This window comes from Pleurodeles waltl, chromosome 10 (genome assembly GCF_031143425.1).
Source record: "Pleurodeles waltl isolate 20211129_DDA chromosome 10, aPleWal1.hap1.20221129, whole genome shotgun sequence".
NCBI classification, from domain to species: Eukaryota; Metazoa; Chordata; class Amphibia; order Caudata; family Salamandridae; genus Pleurodeles; species Pleurodeles waltl.
The window spans coordinates 484,328,635-484,348,819 of NC_090449.1; the positions used below are offsets into that span (position 1 = coordinate 484,328,635).

General features: G+C 46.9%; 1 protein-coding gene across 1 annotated transcript in view; it reads right to left on the reverse strand.

Moving 5' to 3' along the window:
* RARRES2 (retinoic acid receptor responder 2) overlaps positions 1 to 19,842 on the reverse strand; it is a 37,231-nt gene extending 17,389 nt beyond the window's left edge. Inside the window, exon 1 of the mRNA XM_069209230.1 lies at positions 19,415 to 19,842. Within this exon, the coding sequence (XP_069065331.1) occupies positions 19,415 to 19,606 (192 nt within the window). The 5' untranslated portion in view covers positions 19,607 to 19,842. The remainder of the gene's footprint in view (positions 1 to 19,414) is intronic.
* Positions 19,843 to 20,185: the final 343 nt, after the last annotated feature.

A 20,185-nucleotide genomic window follows, 5' to 3' on the forward strand; every position in this document is an offset into this window, starting at 1 on the left:
TGGTATAGAGGGGGCAATTCCATGATCATAGACATGTTACATGGCCATATTCGGAGTTACCATGGTGAAGCTACATATAGGTAGTGACCTATATGTAGTGCACGCGTGTAATGGTGTCCCCGCACTCACAAAGTTCAGTGAATTGGCTCTGAACAATGTGGGGGCACCTTGGGTAGTGCCAGGGTGCCCTCACACTAAGTAACTTTGCACCTAATCTTTACCAGGTAAAGGTTAGACATATAGGTGACTTATAAGTTACTTAAGTGCAGTGTAAAATGGCTGTGAAATAACGTGGACGTTATTTCACTCAGACTGCAGTGGCAGGCCTGTGTAAGAATTGTCAGAGCTCCCTATGGGTGGCAAAAGAAATGCTGCAGCCCATAGGGATCTCCTGGAACCCCAATACCCTGGGTACCTCAGTACCATATACTAGGGAATTATAAGGGTGTTCCAGTAAGCCAATGTAAATTGGTAAAAATGGTCACTAGCCTGTTAGTGACAATTTTGAAGTAATGAGAGAGCATAACCACTGAGGTTCTGGTTAGCAGAGCCTCAGTGAGACAGTTAGGCACCACACAGGGAACATATACATGCACACCTATGAGCACTGGGGCCCTGTATGACAGGGTCCCAGTGACACATACATATAGGCCACAAACCTATGAGCACTGGGGTCCTGACCAGCAGGATCCCAGTGACACATAACAAACATACTGAAAACATAGTGTTTTCACTATGAGCACTGAGGCCTAGCTATCAGGATCCCAGTGAGACAGTGAAAACAGTGACAAACACCCTGACATACACTCACAAACAGGCCAAAAGTGGGGGTAACAAGGCTAGAAAGAGGCTACCTTCTCACACAACCCCCCCCCAAACGAAGGACAACAAGGCTAACCTTGGCCAGTTGAGACTTTATTGTCTAAGTGGTGATAAGTAGAGAGTAGCTCTGCAATAGACTGGTTACTCCCTTTATCATCCACTATATGGTTACTTCCCTGTGGGGATGTAAACCACCCTGTTTGAAGTTTTTTAGCTAACCAACAATGTGAAGATGTATTTTCAGAGTTTCTATCAGTAAGTTTTAGTTTAGAGCAGTGGGAATTGTCCACTGAACCTATTTGTAGTGATGGAAATGCCAGACAGGGATGCTGTCTCAGAAAAGCCATAGCTGGGCAAAAACTTTGTCCATCTGGCTGGAAGAGAGAACAGGGATGCTGTTTCTCTTGAGTTGGAGCAGGGCAGGGATGCTGTCCTATGAGCTCCACACTAGGGCAGGGATGCTGTCCTAAGTGTTGTGAGGTAGTGCAGGGTTTCTGCACTAAAGTTTCTCTGGGAGGGTTGGAGGGATGCTCCATGTTAACTAAAATGGTGCTGTTTTTCTCACCAATGTTAGTTATCCCACAGAGAGGTACTTCCACCTCAGGGAGTCCAGCTTTGCCAGCTGATGATTCCCTTGGAACAGGTGCCACCCCAGGAGAGGTTTCTCCCACCACAGGAATAGTATCCTGAATGGTAGGGTGGTTAGGGGATACTGTGATACCCTTTTTACCTGTTGATGGAGAGGGATCCTGAGTTTTCAGGCCTTCTCTCCTTTGCTTTTTCATTTCACTTGAAATGAGAGGGAAGAATTCCTCAGGGATGCCCAGCATGGTTGCATGGGCATAAAACTCTACATCAGCCCAACCTGAGGCCTCTAGGTCATTACCTAAGAGACAGTCTACAGGTAAGCTAGGTGATACCACCACCTGCTTAGGGCCAGTAACTCCACCCCAACTAAACTGAATTATAGCTAAGGGAAGAAACTTAGTGGAGTTATGGACATCAATAATCTTATACTGTTGTCCAATGATGTGTTGTTCAGGAGGCACTAGGTTTTCAGTCACCAAAGTGAAACTGGCACCTGTGTCCCTGTAGGCCAAGGCCTCAACATCATTTATTGAAACTGTCTGCCTGTACTTATCCATTGTAAGGGGACAAGCAGCCAGTGTGGCAAGGCCAATGCCACTAGGTGTGACAGAAACTGTCTTGGGACTGATTACATCAGTTTCCACTATGGACCCATAAGTGAACCCAACTAAACCCTTTGCTTGACTGTTGCCGGCAGTCCCACCACTAGTACCACTACTGCTAGGGGCACTAGAGCTTGATGTATTAGTGGTGGTAGGCTCAGGGGGTTTACCTGGACAGGACTTATCCCCTGGCCTATGGCCTCTATTTTTACACACAAAGCACCAAGGCTTTTTAATGTGTGCAGGTTGGGAAGAAGAGGAAGAATTTGTTTTATCCCCACCCTCTGAAGAGTGTTTAAGATTTGAAGTGGGATCTTTGGTTTTACCCTTATCCCCATGCTTATCTTGAGATTTTTCACCATCTTTCTTCTTATTGCCATCTTTGTCACCCCCTGTATGAACTTTTCTGTTCACCCTTGTTCTGACCCATTTGTCTGCCTTCTTTCCCAATTCTTGGGGAGAGGTCAGATCAGAGTCTACCAGGTACTGGTGCAACAAATCAGACACACAATTATTAAGTATATGCTCTCTCAGGATTGTGTTATACAGGCTTTCATAATCAGTAACTTTACTGCCATGTAACCACCCCTCCAAGGCCTTCACTGCCTGGTCAATGAAATCAACCCAGTCTTGTGAAGACTCCTTTTTGGTATCTCTGAACTTTATCCTGTACTGTTCAGTGGTTAAGCCATAACCATCCAGGAGTGCATTCTTAAGAACTTGGAAATTGTTAGCATCATTTTCTTTTACAGTAAGGAGCCTATCCCTACCTTTTCCAGTAAATGATAGCCATAGGATAGCAGCCCACTGCTTTTGAGGGACATCCTGTACAGCACAGGCCCTCTCAAGTGCAGCAAACCACTTGTTAATGTCATCCCCCTCCTTATAAGGGGGAACTATCTTGTGCAGATTCCTGGAATCATGCTCTTTTGCAGGATGACTATGGGGAATACTGCTGCTGCCACCATGGGTATCTAAACCCAACTTCTGTCTTTCCCTCTCTATTTCTAAAGACTGTCTATCCAAATCCAGCTGTTGCTTCTTGAGCTTCAGTCTGGTTTGTTCCACTCTCAATCTATTGAGCTCCCTTTCTAACAATCTGTCATCAGGGTGGGTGGGAGGGACATTTCTAGATACAGAGGTATGATGGGAATGAACAGAAGGAGACCTGTCCCTTACAGAGGGCACCCTAACAGCTTGGCTACCAGTATAATGTGAGAGCACACCATTAGTATGGTGTGATTCAACCTCTGTACCAACTATGCTAGACTGTCTAGTAATGGGCAGGCTGAGAAGTTTCTTTCCTGAACCTTTTCCTGGGGGAGTCCCTGGATCAGATTGAGAACCATTAGCTACTTTTTCTACAGATTGGGCACTTATGGCCTTATCCTGTACTCTAAGCATATTAATTAACAGTTCTAAGGAAGGATTCTTCCCTACACTCAAACCTCTCTCTATGCAGAGACTCCTTGCTCCTTTCCAGCTAAGGTGATCATATGCAAGTTTGGACAGTTCAACATTTTTTCCTGTGCCAGACATTTTTTAGAGAGAGTTAAAGTGATAGAAAAAGAGAAAAAAAAGTTTTCAGAACTTTTTGGAAAGACAGAAAAAACTTTTTAAACTTTTAAGAACTTTTTGAAAGTTTAGAAGTACTTTTCAGCACTTAGAAAAGAGTGAAAAGAGGAAATGCAAAACTTTTTGGCTATGTGTATATACACTGACCTTGTTTTGTATATTTTTCTCTTATGAAAAGTACAATGACAAGAGTGGTAAGTAGTCTCAAGCACTTATCCCACCACTGCACAACCAATGTAGGAGGCTGGGCTGGCTTGTAGTGAGTACCAAGGGGTACTTGCACCTTGCACCAGGCCCAGTTATCCCTTATTAGTGTATAGGGTGTCTAGCAGCTTAGGCTGATAGATAATGGTAGCTTAGCAGAGCAGCTTAGGCTGAACTAGGAGACGTGTGAAGCTACTACAGTACCACTTAGTGTCATATGCACAATATCATAAGAAAACACAATACACAGTTATACTAAAAATAAAGGTACTTTATTTTTATGACAATATGCCAAAGTATCTTAGAGTGTACCCTCAGTGAGAGGATAGGAAATATACACAAGATATATATACACAATAGCAAAAATATGCAGTATAGTCTTAGAAAACAGTGCAAACAATGTATAGTTACAATAGGATGCAATGGGGAAACATAGGGATAGGGGCAACACAAACCATATACTCCAGAAGTGGAATGCGAACCACGAATGGACCCCAAACCTATGTGACCTTGTAGAGGGTCGCTGGGACTATTAGAAAATAGTGAGAGTTAGAAAAATAACCCTCCCCAAGACCCTGAAAAGTGAGTGCAAAGTGCACCAAAGTTCCCCTAAGGACAAAATAGTCGTGTTAGAGGGAAAATGCAAGGAAAACACAAATCAGCAATGCAACAACGATGGATTCCTGACTGAGGGTACCTGTGGAACAAGGGGACCAAGTCCAAAAGTCACAAGCAGCTCGGAGATGGGCAGATGCCCAAGAAATGCCAGCGGTTGGTGCAAAGAAGCTCTTACTAGGCTGAAGAACTGTGAATACTGCAGGAACGACATAGGCTAGAGACTTTCCCTTTGGAGGATGGATCCCCCACGCCTTGGAGAGTCGTGCAGAAGTGTTTTCCCGCCGGATGGACGCCAACAAGCCTTGCTACACGCAAATCGTGCGTTTGGCGTTTTTGGACGCTGCTGGGGCCCAGGAGGGACCAGGAGGTCGCAAATTGGACCTGCAGAGAGAGGGGACGTCGAGCAAGACAAAGAGCCCTCACTGAAGCAGGTAGCACCCGGAGAAGTGCCAGAAACAGGCACTACGAGGATGCATGAAACGGTGCTCGCCGAAGTTGCACAAAGGAGTCCCATGTCGCCGGAGACCAACTTAGAAAGTCGTGCAATGCAGGTTAGAGTGCCGTGGACCCAGGCTTGGCTGTGCACGAAGGATTTCCACCGGAAGTGCACAGGAGCCGGAGAAGCTTGCAAAGTCGCGGTTCCCAGCAATGCAGACCAGCGAGGCGAGGCAAGGACTTACCTCCACCAAACTTGGGCTGAAGAGTCACTGGACTGTGGCGGTCACTTGGACGGTGTCGCTGGATTCGAGGGACCTCGCTCGTCGTGCTGAGAGGAGACCCAAGGGACCGGTAATGCAGCTTTTTGGTGCCTGCGGTTGCAGGGGGACGATTCCGTCGACCCACGGGAGATTTCTTCGGAGCTTCTGGTGCAGAGAGGAGGCAGACTACCCCCACAGCATGCACAAGCAGGAAAACAGTCGAGAAGGCGGCAGGATCAGCATTACAGAGTTGCAGTAGTCGTCTTTGCTACTATGTTGCAGGTTTGCAGGCTTCCAGCGCGGTCAGCGGTCGTTTCCTTATCAGAAGGTGAAGAGAGAGATGCAGAGGAACTCGGCTGAGCTCATGCATTCGTTATCTAAAGTTTCCCCAGAGACAGAGACCCTAAATAGCCAGAAAAGAGGGTTTGGCTACCTAGGAGAGAGGAAAGGCTACTAACACCTGAAGGAGCCTATCAGCAGGAGTCTCTGACGTCACCTGGTGGCACTGGCCACTCAGAGCAGTCCAGTGTGCCAGCAGCACCTCTGTTTCCAAGATGGCAGAGGTCTGGAGCACACTGGAGGAGCTCTGGACACCTCCGAGGGGAGGTGCAGGTCAGGGGAGTGGTCACTCCCCTTTCCTTTGTCCAGTTTCGCGCCAGAGCAGGGGCTAAGGGGTCCCTGAACCGGTGTAGACTGGCTTATGCAGAATTGGGCACATCTGTGCCCAACAAAGCATTTCCAGAGGCTGGGGGAGGCTACTCCTCCCCTGCCTTCACACCATTTTCCAAAGGGAGAGGGTGTCACACCCTCTCTCAGAGGAAGTTCTTTGTTCTGCCATCCTGGGCCAGGCCTGGCTGGACCCCAGGAGGGCAGCTGCCTGTCTGAGGGGTTGGCAGCAGCAGCAGCTGCAGTGAAACCCCAGGAAGGGCAGTTTGGCAGTACCGGGGTCTGTGCTACAGACCACTGGGATCATGGGATTGTGCCAACTATGCCAGGATGGTATAGAGGGGGCAATTCCATGATCATAGACATGTTACATGGCCATATTCGGAGTTACCATGGTGAAGCTACATATAGGTAGTGACCTATATGTAGTGCACGCGTGTAATGGTGTCCCGCACTCACAAAGTTCAGTGAATTGGCTCTGAACAATGTGGGGGCACCTTGGCTAGTGCCAGGGTGCCCTCACACTAAGTAACTTTGCACCTAACCTTTACCAGGTAAAGGTTAGACATATAGGTGACTTATAAGTTACTTAAGTGCAGTGTAAAATGGCTGTGAAATAACGTGGACGTTATTTCACTCAGACTGCAGTGGCAGGCCTGTGTAAGAATTGTCAGAGCTCCCTATGGGTGGCAAAAGAAATGCTGCAGCCCATAGGGATCTCCTGGATCCCCAATACCCTGGGTACCTCAGTACCATATACTAGGGAATTATAAGGGTGTTCCAGTAAGCCAATGTAAATTGGTAAAAATGGTCACTAGCCTGTTAGTGACAATTTTGAAGTAATGAGAGAGCATAACCACTGAGGTTCTGGTTAGCAGAGCCTCAGTGAGACAGTTAGGCACCACACAGGGAACATATACATGCACACCTATGAGCACTGGGGCCCTGTATGACAGGGTCCCAGTGACACATACATATAGGCCACAAACCTATGAGCACTGGGGTCCTGACCAGCAGGATCCCAGTGACACATAACAAACATACTGAAAACATAGTGTTTTCACTATGAGCACTGAGGCCTAGCTATCAGGATCCCAGTGAGACAGTGAAAACAGTGACAAACACCCTGACATACACTCACAAACAGGCCAAAAGTGGGGGTAACAAGGCTAGAAAGAGGCTACCTTCTCACACAAGAGTCATTAATAGAAAGACCCCCAACATCTTGCAATGACAAATAATGACGTGAGGTGTGAAATGTGTCCTACTACCCTAGCATGATGAACCTAATCTGTAACCTAAAAGACAGCTAGGTGTGTTAAAACTAATCTGCCAATGCCATGTCCATGAGAAGAGTCCCCCAACCCTCGTCACCTTGGACTGAGGACTCTAGCTCGGACTCCGTAGGGACACGAAGACTGGGTCAGCGTCAAGGTGATGTGCAGCATGGATAGCGGTGATAGCAGCGACGGCATCAGGTCGGAATCCCTCTAACTATCTATATAAGTGTGGTGCATTTATACAGATCTCCTCGGACCCCTGACATAGGTCTGTTCCCAAACAATAGATAACAAGACATGCTTGGGATGGCAATTTATGTAAATAATTCTCTTGAAGGCGTGAAGAGGGAAAGTACCTAATGCGAATACCTACAGTTTATTTTTGTCTCTTGATATTGACGCTTTAACGCTGTGGCACTGGTAACGTGAAACTAAAACATTGGCCTAACTAAAAACAATGCAGCCATCTTGGAAACATAAAATGTAATAATTGCGCTTAAACAGAGTAAGTTAAGTAGGGTAAAAGTCACTAGGTGACGGAGGCACAGGTCCACAAGCCAGAAGGCTAAGATAACTCCTGTTTCCCATTAAAACAAGATAGGATTCCCCACATCACTCCTTACGACAACAGATAGAAATATGTCACTCACCACCAGATCACTGCATCTCACCCTACAACACATCATACCACTGCACATCACAACACAATAAACCATAGCACCATGCAACATGCCAAACTCATACCCCATGGCATCACACCACAATACGTCTTAACAGATCCCACTAAATGACCAACCATGCCAAACACATACCCTGCCACAAAAACCCACATCATACCCCATCACATCATCCTACCTGACATTATGCCATGCCACATAAACAAAACTTCATCATAACACCCAGTTCCATAAACAATCATTACGAACCACTGCACCAAATAACATCAGAAATCCCTTGCTTGACATTTCACATCTCATACCACATCACAGGGCATCAGAGCTCAACCAGACATATACTACTCCTGCTGTGCTGGTACAATTCCACATCATTAAACTACACTACCACAACTCAATCAATTATAACACACATAATACCATACACCACCAATCCACACAACATACAATTTTCCCTATAAACAATTCAACACCAGTGAAACCTCACTGGCTAGAGCCTCACCAACCCAACTTACACACCTGCCCTTTCATAACTGAATCTGATGCATTACACCTGACAACATATTACAGAATGCCACCTCATTCTAAAACGCTACATGTCATCAACACAACTACTTGCTCCACAACAACAGATTTGAAGATACACTTGCCAAACCACACCATAACATAACTCCCTCGTCATATTACACAACAATACACCACACCACATTACAAACACACTGTTCTACTCTGGCCTACCAGACTAGTGTTTGCAGGGGAATATTTTTAACTATTAACTGTTGACAGCATGTGTCCTGAAATATATGTTTCTCTACTTCTTTCACAGCGCTCATGCTAATACCACTCTGCCTCTGTAGCCCTAAGATTTTTTACTACAGTAAGAAGTTGTGGTTGTCTCTCTCATGAATTCACAGAGTTTTAGAGGGCAAGCACCCAGGACAAAATTAAGCAGAAAGACAGCCATTTGAATGTCCTAGAAGTCTAAAACATTGCAGGAGAGGACATAGAGGCGCAGGGACAAGGAACATATGGACTAGAAGGCTGCCATCTATAAACATTAGGGGCCTGATTTAGATATTGCTAGAGGGGTTACTCCACCCCATTTGACATAATTGAATTAAAAATTCGGCAGACTGGATATCCGTCACCGCTGTGACAGAGTAGCCCCTCCACCAATATCTGAAACAGGCCCTAGGTCAGCAGGAAGGTCGGAAAAGGAGATATTGAGAATAGGAACACAGGGGAAAGAGGAAGAATACACAGAATACGCAGAATGGTAGGTGGATGAAACTATCAGGCACACAAACAATGGCATATTGAACTACAGCTTATTAGTACAAGCACAGAAGCATGAGTTAAACCTTTTGGGTTTCTCATTCCTTTTTTATGGTAGATGGCTGCCATGGATGTGAGAACATCGGCAGTGTCCTTTATCAAGCAGGATTTTTAAAAATAAAACACTTTGAACAATGGCTGCAAAGGATGCACACACATCCATAGTAGGCACCCTTGGAAGCATTTATTTGTACAAATGGCTGCTACAAATATGCATGCATCCACTGTAGCTGTAAGGTCGTGAAGGGGTGTTTGAAGTTCAAACATGAGTCTGCAACTCCCTTTTGGTTTTGCCTGTGGCCAGGTGCTTGCTGGCATAAATAAATGGCCGGGAGCTGAGCGTAGGCAGTCCCGCATCAGATCATCACTAGAGTGTTGTGCGGTTCACTATTTATGTTGTGTGTAGCCTATGTAGCATGCTCTGGGCCCTGTCCAGAAGCTAGGCCCAGAATACAACAGCTGGCGAAGGGATCTCCCACTCTCGAAAATAGCCCTCGGACTCATCTGGTGGGCTACGTTCACCAGCAGCTCCGATGGCAACAGACAATGCAACTCTGCCCACCAGCCACTGCTGATTAAAGTAAGACACATCGAGAGCTGCCCGCATATACCGCCTACAGCTCACACCACCTTCTACTTATTCAGGATAACATGCTCAATTAGCATAATCTTTGGGCCAATTAAGGACTCAGAGAGCAGCCCAGGCATACACCACCGCCCAATCTTTGTCCATCACGCAGCAACCACTAACCACAAGGGAATGGTGGCTGCTAAAGCAAAGAAAGCAAAAAAAATAAAGAAGGACACCACCTGCACCTGCAACCCTAGCACCACCAGGCCAGAAATCCACAAGTGCATGCCACATGGCCAGCAGAATTCACTCATGCACTGTGGTACACTGGCCCACACCCCACCAGACTTCACTTCACAAATCCCATGTCTCCGCCACTGACAAAGCATCAGGAAGCACCACCTTTATCTCCTGCCCTGGGAAAACAGCTTAAGGGACCACTACCCAGCCTTTGTCACCACCTAGTGCAACCAAGTGAGACAGAAGCGACTGGTTAAGAAACTATATCACCACCACTGCCTGCATCGCTCTCTCTCACCATCTCTGCCACAGATGCCACTAGGACAGACACCGAACACCTGCACACTTGGCATCCAAACTCACCATTGAACCTTTCATTGTCTATAGTGCGCCAGCCTCCCAAGCCGCCTAGTGGGAAACGTGGGTGGGCCATCTTGAAACATACTTTGCAGCAGTCGCATTTGAGGCGGACAGGTGGCAACCCATGCTCATTCATCTCAGGGGCCACTATTGACAAACTAACCAAGTAAGTACGTGCGACAGGCTCTTCGCACACCTCCGCTAAACTCAAGGCGGCTCTCATCGCTGATTTTGCACCTTTAGCTAATTCTGACTGCAAGCAATTCCTGCTCAGACAAGCCCAGCAGATGCCAGAAGAGTCAGTAGATGAATTCTATGCCAGGCTTTATTAGCTGGCGACCTCCTGCACCCTCCACGACGAGCAGGATGAAATTCTTGCTCAATTCATCCGGGGATATGTGTCAGCAAAACTGTGTGAACAAGTCTTACAGGTGCCCCAAATGGTGATGGGCAACATTCTTACCATGGGCAGGTCGATGGAGCTGTCGAAACTGCAAGTCGTCCATATGGAGGCCACTCTCCAGTGAGCCATCAAGGCCAAACCTGTCAACCAAGTAGATGCCACCTCTTCTTCTCAAAGCAAAAAATGCTGCCCCAAAACGCCGCAAGCTGCCAAGCCAGGGAGGTGGTTTGGAGGCCCCACCACACACAAGGGAGACTGCCCAGTGAAAGGGCGAAAATGCTCAGTGTGCAAAAAATGTAATCATGATGCTAAGGTCTATCTGTTCACACCTGCAACAAAAGGGCCCAGGAAGATGATAGCCAACTGAGTGGACACAGAGTTTGTAGCAGTGGAGGACGATAACATGGTTAACGACAAATCAGAAAATACCATCCATGTCATTCGCAGCGTGGAACCATACCCAGGTTGTATCTGCCATGCCTACCAGTGCCATGCCATGGTTGATGGACAATCAATAATAGCGCATATCAACATGGAGGCCTCCATCAAATTCCTGCCCCTGTCACTGCACGAAAAGATGGCCTCACCACCGGCACTGCGCCCAACAACCACCAGGGTATATGCCAAATGGCAGTTCTACATGCCTCCCACTAGCAACATCTTAACTACCACCATCAGCCACCAAGGACAAGCCACCAAAGTAAACATCTACGTCACAGTGGGAGGACATATATGTTGCTCAGCTGTAACACAGTGGAACTACTACAGCTGGTCCAGTTCGCATTTGAAGGTTTATGTCATTGACCTTGACTCGCTTATGGATGAGTTTGAACAGCTCTTTCTAGGCAATGGGTGCCTCAAAGGCAGAATGGTCCATCCCCACATTGATGTAGGAGGCTAACAAAGGTATTACACCTTATACCAGGTCCAGTTATCCCTTATTAGTGAAACATAGTCAGTGTCTAGAAGCCAGGCTGTATAGAGGTAGCTGTAGGCAGAGCAGCCAAGGCTGAACTAGGAGACATGCAAAGCTCTTGCAATACCACTGTAGTCACACAGTACTCACACACATGAAAGACAACACTCAGTGTTACAAAAATAAAGGTACTTTAATTTAGTGACACAATGCCAAAGATACTTTGGAGAACATAGTCCCTTAGGAGGTACGTAAATGACACAATATATGCACTAGTAACCAAAAACAGGTAAGTAAATAGTCAGAAAACAGTGCAAACAGTGAAAATTACAATAGGTTGCAATGGGAGTGGGGGAACACAAACTATATACTAAAATAGTGGTATGCGAAAGTTGGTTTCCCACCCAGGCAAGTGTAGTGTGTAGAAGGGCCCTGGGAGTGTAAGAAAACACCAAAGGTAAGTAATAGACCCCACCCCAGAGCCCAGGAAAGCAGGAGTAAAACACAACAAGTTTCCTAAAACACACAAGAAGTCGTGATAGAAGATTATGCAAGAACGAGAAGAGACTGCAAGACACCAACAATGGATTCCTGGACCTGAAGACCTGTGGAAGAAGGGGACCAAGCCACAAAGGATTCCCACGCCGCTGGAGAACCACTCAGGAAGCTGTGCGTCACAGGATGGAGTGCTGGGGGCCTAAGGTGTGCTGTGCACAAATAACTTCTTGGAAGGTTGCACACAAGCCTTGGCAACTGCAAGTCACGTGGTGCATGGAGGTACTGTTTTGCATGGGGAGGCAAGCTCCTACCTCCACCAATGTTGGACAGCTGGACATTGGGACTGTCGGAGTCAATTTAGTCTACCATCCGTGTTGCTGGATCCACACCTGTCGTCTGGAGAGGGGACCCAAGCCACCGGTTGTCACTGCAGAAAGGTGCCTACTGAAGCAGGGAAGTGACTCTGTCACTCCAATGGAGATTCCTTTGGTTCTTCTGGTGCAGGCTGAAGACAGTCAGTCCGCAGAGAATGCATGACCTAGAAAATGTTGCAGTTGCTGGCAAGAGCTGAAGATACACTGTAGCAGAAGTCGTCTTAGCTTCTTTTTTGCAGTTTTGTAGAGTTCCTGGAGCGGTCAGCGGCTGTTCCGTCAGTAGAAGATGAAGTAAAGGATGTAGAGGATTCCTGCTGGAGTCTTGTAATCCGAATCTGAAGAAACACCGAGAGGACAGACCCTAAATAGCCCTGAGAGGGGGATTGGTTGCCTAATGAGGTAAGCTCTTATCAGGAGGGGTCTCTGACGTCACCTGCTGACACTGGCACTCAGATGCTCCCGGAGTGCCCCACCACCTTGGAATCAAAGATGGCAAAACCCAGGGACACCCTGGAGGAGCAGCTCTGGGAACCACCCCTGGAGTGGTGATGGACAGGGGAGTGGTCACTCCCCTTTCCTTTGTCCAGTTTCGCGCCAGAGCAGGGACTGGGGGTCCCTGAACATGTGTAGACTGGATTATGCAAGGAGGGCACTATCTGTGCCCTTCAAAACATTTCCAGAGGCTCCGGGAAGCTACCCCTCCAAATGCCTGTAAGACCTATTTCCATAGGGAGAGGGTGTAACACCCCTCTCCCAAAGGAAATACTTTGTTCTGCCTTCCTGGGCTTGAGCTGCTCAAGACCCAGGAGGGCAGGAGCCTGTCTCTGGGGTGGCAGCAGCTGGGGCTGCCTGGAAAACCTCAGAAGGCTGGTATGGCAGTACTGGGGGTCCACTGTGGAGCCCCCAGAGTGCATGGGATTGTGAAACCAATACTGGAATCAGTATCGGGGTACAACTCCCCATTGTTAGACACCCTACATTGCAATAGTCGGGGTTACCATTGTGAAGCTGGACCTAGGTATTGACCTATGTCTTGTGCACACTTAAAATGGCGTCCCGCACTCAAGAATTCTTGGAAAATGGGCCTGGATGACATGGGGCACCTCTGCTAGTGCAGGGGTGCCCTCAGACACAGGTACTTTGCACCCAGCCTTCAGCTGATATATAGGTGACTTATAAGTGACCTGGTGCAGTGAAAATCGTGGTGAAATAGTGCATGCACTATTTTACACAGGCTGCAATTGCAGTCTTGTAGAAGCCTTTGTGTGTGTTCCCTATGGGTGGCAAAAGAAATGCTGCAGCCCTTATGGATCCCCTGGAACCTCAATGCCCTGGGTACCTAGGTACCATATACTAGGGTCTTATAAGGGGGGACCAGTAGGCCAATTTGGAGTGAAATACTGAGTTACCAGTATGTAGTGACAAATTTGGAAACAGAGGGAGAATGAGCACTAGGGTCCTAATTAGCAGGACTCCAGTGACAATTTAGAAAACAGTGAAACACACTGACAAGCAGGCCATAAGCCATAAGCATTGGAGTCCTGACCAGCAGGACCCCAGTGACACAGTCAAAAACACACTGACGTAAGGCAGAAATTGGTGGTAACATGCCAAAAAGTGGGTACTTTCCTACAATTGACCAATTGGTGCAACTGGTTCATTGCAACATTGGCGTGTAGCTTTTCATCTTCGCACTAAAATGGAAGGTGAACTGCTGCCATTGGAAGAAGCAGACATCATCTGGAAGGTAGAAGGACCAGCCATGAGTGTTGCCCATTGTTAATGCCACAAGCCAAAACAACTGGGGAGATGCGGTCATGCATCAACATGAGGAATCCTGAACATCCCCATAAAAAGAGAGTGCCACATAACATCTCCTGTGGATGACATTGTGGAGGAGTTGTTGGGCTCCTGGTTGTTCTAAAAAATGGATCTACGATCGGTATACCACCGGATCCTCCTAGCACCTGATTCCTGGAATTTGACCACATTCTGCACTCCCCTTGGATCGCAACAAAGTAAATGCCACAACTTTGGCATCTCCAGTGTAGCGGAGGTATTTCAGGACATTGTCAGAGGAGTGCTGGCGGGCCTCACAGCGTCCCTAATGTCAACAATGACATCCGGGTCCATTTCCCCACCCTGAAAGAACATCTTCACTAACCGATATCAGTGTTCTATTGACTGCAAACATGTGGCCACACTCTGCACATGGAAAAGTGTGATTTTCTGAAACAGGAGATATCCTTTCCTTTTTTGGATACCATTTTTCTGCAAAGAGAATCATCCTTGATCCTGCCAAACTTTATGACATCTAGAACACATCAATGCCCTCCACCATCACAGGAGTGAGAAGCTTCCAAGGCATGGTCACATACTGAGGCCATTTCATGCAGAACTTGACCTAACTCACAGGGCCGCTACGTGACCTCACAAAGTTGTCAACCCTCTAGCAGTGGGGTCCCAAACAATAACAATCATTCCAGGACACCAAACAAGCCTTGTCTGCTGATTCCACATTGGCATTCTTTGACCCCGGTAAGGACACTGAGCTGTCAGTGAGGTCGAATGCTTCATGACAACATCACGAAAACTGTCTTTCTGCATTGTCTAGGCCAAGCAGCAGTGTGTAATAAGTGCCATGCACACCTTTTTAAAGGACTACTGACTGACTCCACACTCGGCCACCAAGTAGCACCAAGCACATTTTGTTTTGGGCAAAAGGTCACGGATGTCATCCCCCACTACTCTGCCTGGGAACAAGCCCCCACACCACCCAACCGCACCCAATTTCACTGTGAAGAACAGAACCGCAAAGCATCTCGTTGCAGATGAGCGAAAGCCCCAAAGCTCTTCGTAGGGCAATGGGTGCTCATAAATGACTGCCACCCTAGGAGCAAGTTCTGGCTTCCGTTTGAGTTGAAAACATGAAAAATCTCCACGATCTGAAGGACAGTGATAACTGTCTCCAGAGGTTGAGAGACAGTGACACGAAACATATCACACTTCAAGCTGTTTCAGGGAAACCCTGGAGATCCACTGGAGTTTTCAGATCGACTTAGATAAGTCATTGGATGACTCATCCATGCCTGATCCATCACCGATCCCTCCAGAGAGTATGCCCTCTCCACTGCCTTCCCAGACAGAATCTGATCCCACTGGACTATCCACCACAGACAAAGAGGTCAAGACTGAAAGACCCAGTGCCCCATTACCTGGACAGACTGAATGACCCAGTGTTGAACTGTTTGGACCCAATCAGGATCTCCAGAAGTAAATCTCCGGAAAAACTCAACTACGCTCCCACAGTTCCAGGATTATGTCATGTACTAGTCGAAGAGGTGCAGCCAGTAGCTGTGATCTGAGAAATTAACCACCAGTATCCTTTTACCAACAATATGTTGTGTTGTTTTAAAATGTAGTGAATGGTTCCTTAAGGGGGATGTTTGTATGACTCCATGTAAGTTGTGGTTTTAGAATGTTTAGTGGGTTCAGCTGTTCTTTTATTTTCTTATTATAATAAAGGAGGAATGTAATGTGGCAGGTCATGATGGGGTGTTTGAAGTTCACTCCCCAGCCTGCAACTCCTGATTTGTTTCACCCGCAGTCACATGTCCACGGGCATATATACACAGGCAGCCCAGCCAGAGCGCTCCCAAGCAGACTGGGAGCCTGTGCCTGAGGGGAGTGCACAGTGAACTTCCTTCATCCCCGTTATCCGACATTGCCCCGTCCCATTCTCAACGAAAGGATAATAAACATAGGGGTATATTTATGAAAAGTGGTGCTGCACCTAGTGCGGTGCCACTTTTCTTGCGCCCCTTAGCGCCCCCCCTAACGGCACCATGTGTGCGCCATATTTACAATACGGCACACAATAGCGGTAGTTAGGGGGAATAGCATCAACATTTTTTAAGCTAGTCCGGTGGTTTGCAGGACTAGTGTCAAAAATGTTGACGCTAATCCTACAAAGCACCCAGAGGCCCATTGAATGTAATGGGAGCTTCTTTTCAACGCCTGCAAAGAGCAGGCATTAAAAATGCCGATAAAAATGGCGCATAGGAATCTCATAGATTCCTTTGCACCATTTTAAGGCCCCCTTAGCACCAGAATGTCCTCATCCATACATTATGCCTGGCACAGGCATAATGTGGGGCAAGGGGTTACAAAGTGATGCAATGCATGCATTGCGCCACTTTGTAAATATGGTGCTGCGTTATTGCCACCCTAACGCCACATTAGCATAAAACAAATGACGCTAATGTAGCACAAGGTGGTGCTAGGGTCTTCATAAATATGACTACTAGTATATTATCCTTTCGCTGTTAAAGGTTTGCAGCTTCTGGTGCCCATGGGAAGGCAACTCTCCACCGCCATAGCAAGGAGCTCCGCTGCATGTTCTGCAACTCCGAGAGCGGTGGTCACGACTCAAATAAAAGAAGACAGATAACACCACTCTAGTTTATTCGGATTACAGTAGAGCCCGATCTCACTCTAAGTTATCCACTAAAGACAACTAGTCATGTAAAATGCATCCATCTGGAGAGGCGGCCAGATTATTTTCTACAGCCCAAAGATTGCCCAGTGATAATATTCCACACAACCCTTTACATACATAAGCGAAAATAAATTAAAGTTTCTATACTTTTCTGCCTGGAGCAGGCAACCTAAATCCATTTTACTAAGCACTGACATTTCTCATTGAGTGCTTTTACCGAGTCTCCCCATTTTTGTGTTCTTTAACCTTCCAGCTGTACACAAGTTCTATGCATTTCATTAGGTAGGTTTTTATACAGTGTTGGGGTTTGTGTGTAATGCACACGCTTCCCAGAAACAGTCGATTCAGTGGCGACGTCTGTGCTATAAAAATCATATAACATAACAACACTACATAACCCAGAAACAAGATATATGAAAAACAGCAGTGACTGGCAGATTCTGGTTTTGAACTGTACATCATTAGTTCTGAAGCCACTTCTTCATTTATTAATAAAACAGATGCAGGCTGTATCGATTGTGACGTTTTGCTGCAGCTCAGGGGAGTGGCAACACATTTTCCAAAAATATTACAAAACTATTACAGATGATACAAAGCAGACCGACAACATTTAAGATTTAACATAGTCAGATTAGAAAGTATGCTAATATCAGTGCTTAATTCGTCATATATATAATTTTTATATTTATATATATAAAATGTGTTTGTTTTTTCTTCAAGGGCCCACGATCTTCTTAGAAATACGTCCTGCTGAACGATGACTACTAACGCTGCATAATCTTAATTCCACCTCATGCTTCTTTCTGCCACGCTCTACACTTCGTCTCTATCTCTCCCTTGCCGTTTATTTGTTCATCCCTTCTTTGTCCATTTGTCAATGTTTTCCTATGTTTATCTGTTCCCCTTTTCTGTCGTTCTATCTCTTGCTGTGAGTTAAAGTCTGATGATGAAATACACGTGAAGGTTTCCAAGAACGAGTGCCGGTGTCCGCCACCTGCAACCTCCGGCCGTGCAGGTAGTTTACAGCGCCTAGAAGTATTGGAAATTCATAGCTCGTCTTAAAAGGGAGACCTACATCCAATACTTTTCTTGGAGCAGGATCGGCGGCAGATGTCTTATAAAGGCCCTTGTCTCAGAAAGGCTGGAACGGAGGACTGCACACACCAGGTCAGTTTATCTCTCATAGGACCATTCTGGTTCTGACAATTACCGAATAATTTGAGAAGCCTTGGACAAAATCTTGCCTAGTTAGATTCTCGTTTGACAGACTACTTTTTGTCTTGTAAAACCTTTACCTGGACATTTTCCTTTTCTCATCTCCAGCACCTCAGTAAATAAAAATATATATGTATTTCTTACATATTCTAGACAATGGGGGTCATTCCTACCCCGGGACCGCCGGGGCCGGGGTTGGCGGGAGCACCGCCAACAGGCTGGCGGTGCCCCGCAGGGCATTCTGACCGTGGCGGTTTGGCCGCGGTCAGAACAGGGAAACCGGCGGTGTCCCGCCGGTTTTCCGATGCCCTGAGGAATCCCCCATGGCGGCGCAGCTTGCTGCGCCGCCATGGAGGATTCCGACCCCCTCACCGCCATCCTGTTCCTGGCGGTTTCGACCGCCAGGAACAGGATGGCGGTGAGGGGTGTCGTTAGGCCCCTGGGGGCCCCTGCAGTGCCCATGCCAATGGCATGGGCACTGCAGGGGCCCCCGTAAGCGAGCCCCACATAGAATTTCAGTGTCTGCATTGCAGACACTGAAATTCGCGACGGGTGCAACTGCACCCGTCGCACCCTTCCCACTACGCCGGCTCCATTCGGAGCCGGCGTCCTCGTGGGAAGGGGTTTCCCGCTGGGCTGGCGGGCGGCCTTCTGGCGGTCGCCCGCCAGCCCAGCGGGAAACACAGAATGGCCGCCGCGGTCTTTTGACCGCGGTGCGGTCATTCGGCGGTTCCCGCCAGGCGGGCGGCGGGACCCCCAATATGTCTTATAGTAGGCAGAACCTGAAATATGTGTGTGTATACATACATACATATCTACCTATCATAGTTTACAAATGTTCGATAATTAATGTAACATAAATGAAAATACCTTTGCAGGCTCCTTTGAACCGAAAATCGAACAACGAATGCCCCATTCTAATGGCATGTCCCCCAGACTTGCAGAGTTTCCCACCGATACTTGTGTGTCTGTGGCAGGTCAGAATGCAGAAGCCATCTTGAAGACTGATTTAATTTCTGTACTGAGCAATATTGTATGCTGATCAAATCCATGTGAAAGCAAAACAACAGGGAGCTTAGTAGAGTCTGTTGTGTTGCATCCACAGGAAATGGGCAGAACAGATGGGACTACGTTTTTCATTTGTCATCGAAATTTATATACATTTGTTAATACAATAATATCTAAAAATCTCTTTGCCACTTCCTTCCATGGCAAAAACATATTCCCACAACTACTCCACATTAACCACCACACGATTCCATCCGTTAATTTCTTACCGTCTCTGTTGCCTCCTGCAACGAAACTACCTTGAATCCCTTGATTATATCCTTGGATTCATGGAATTTCTCCAACGTGAGATCAAGGGCTTTCTGCTGCAGCTCCGAGAGCTCCTCCAGTCGCACCTGACCAGTGGTGGTGGCAATGATGGCGATGGCGCTCAGCCAGAGGATTACCAGTGGCCTCCCCATTGGCTTATCTTTTCAATGTGAGATGTTGGCTTCTCTTGCTGGCGCTGCCCTAAAAAGGGAATTTGTAAAGGGAAATGTTCTTCTCCGGGCTAAATTGAAGGCTTTGGTATTGATTGACACTTGCAGTCTTTTAACAGCAGAATATGGGCAAGTCCTGCAAGCAGACTATACCTTTGGAAGGACTACTGTGTCACTGCACAAAGTGGCCCACGTGCTGGCAGATAGTGAGTAGAGACTCTTCCTTCTGTCCATTTCAAGCACGGCTTCACTCTGACTCCAGCCTGATATTGATTGTGGTGAACCATTAACTTATTTAGTCGCTTCTTTGGTAACTATCTGTTACAAGCCCTCATGTAACCTTCAGGAATGTGCCACTTGATATTTCGAGGACGATTGATAATTTGTTGGGCTGCCTAGAATGGATGGCGAAGGATAAATAATGTTAGGTTCAGCGACAACTTAAATACAATTTACACATTGATGACATTTGATCACCTACATTGCTGCTAAATGTCACATACATCCATATGCCACTACACTACACACCATCCCACTCTACGATATTCCAGTATATGCCAC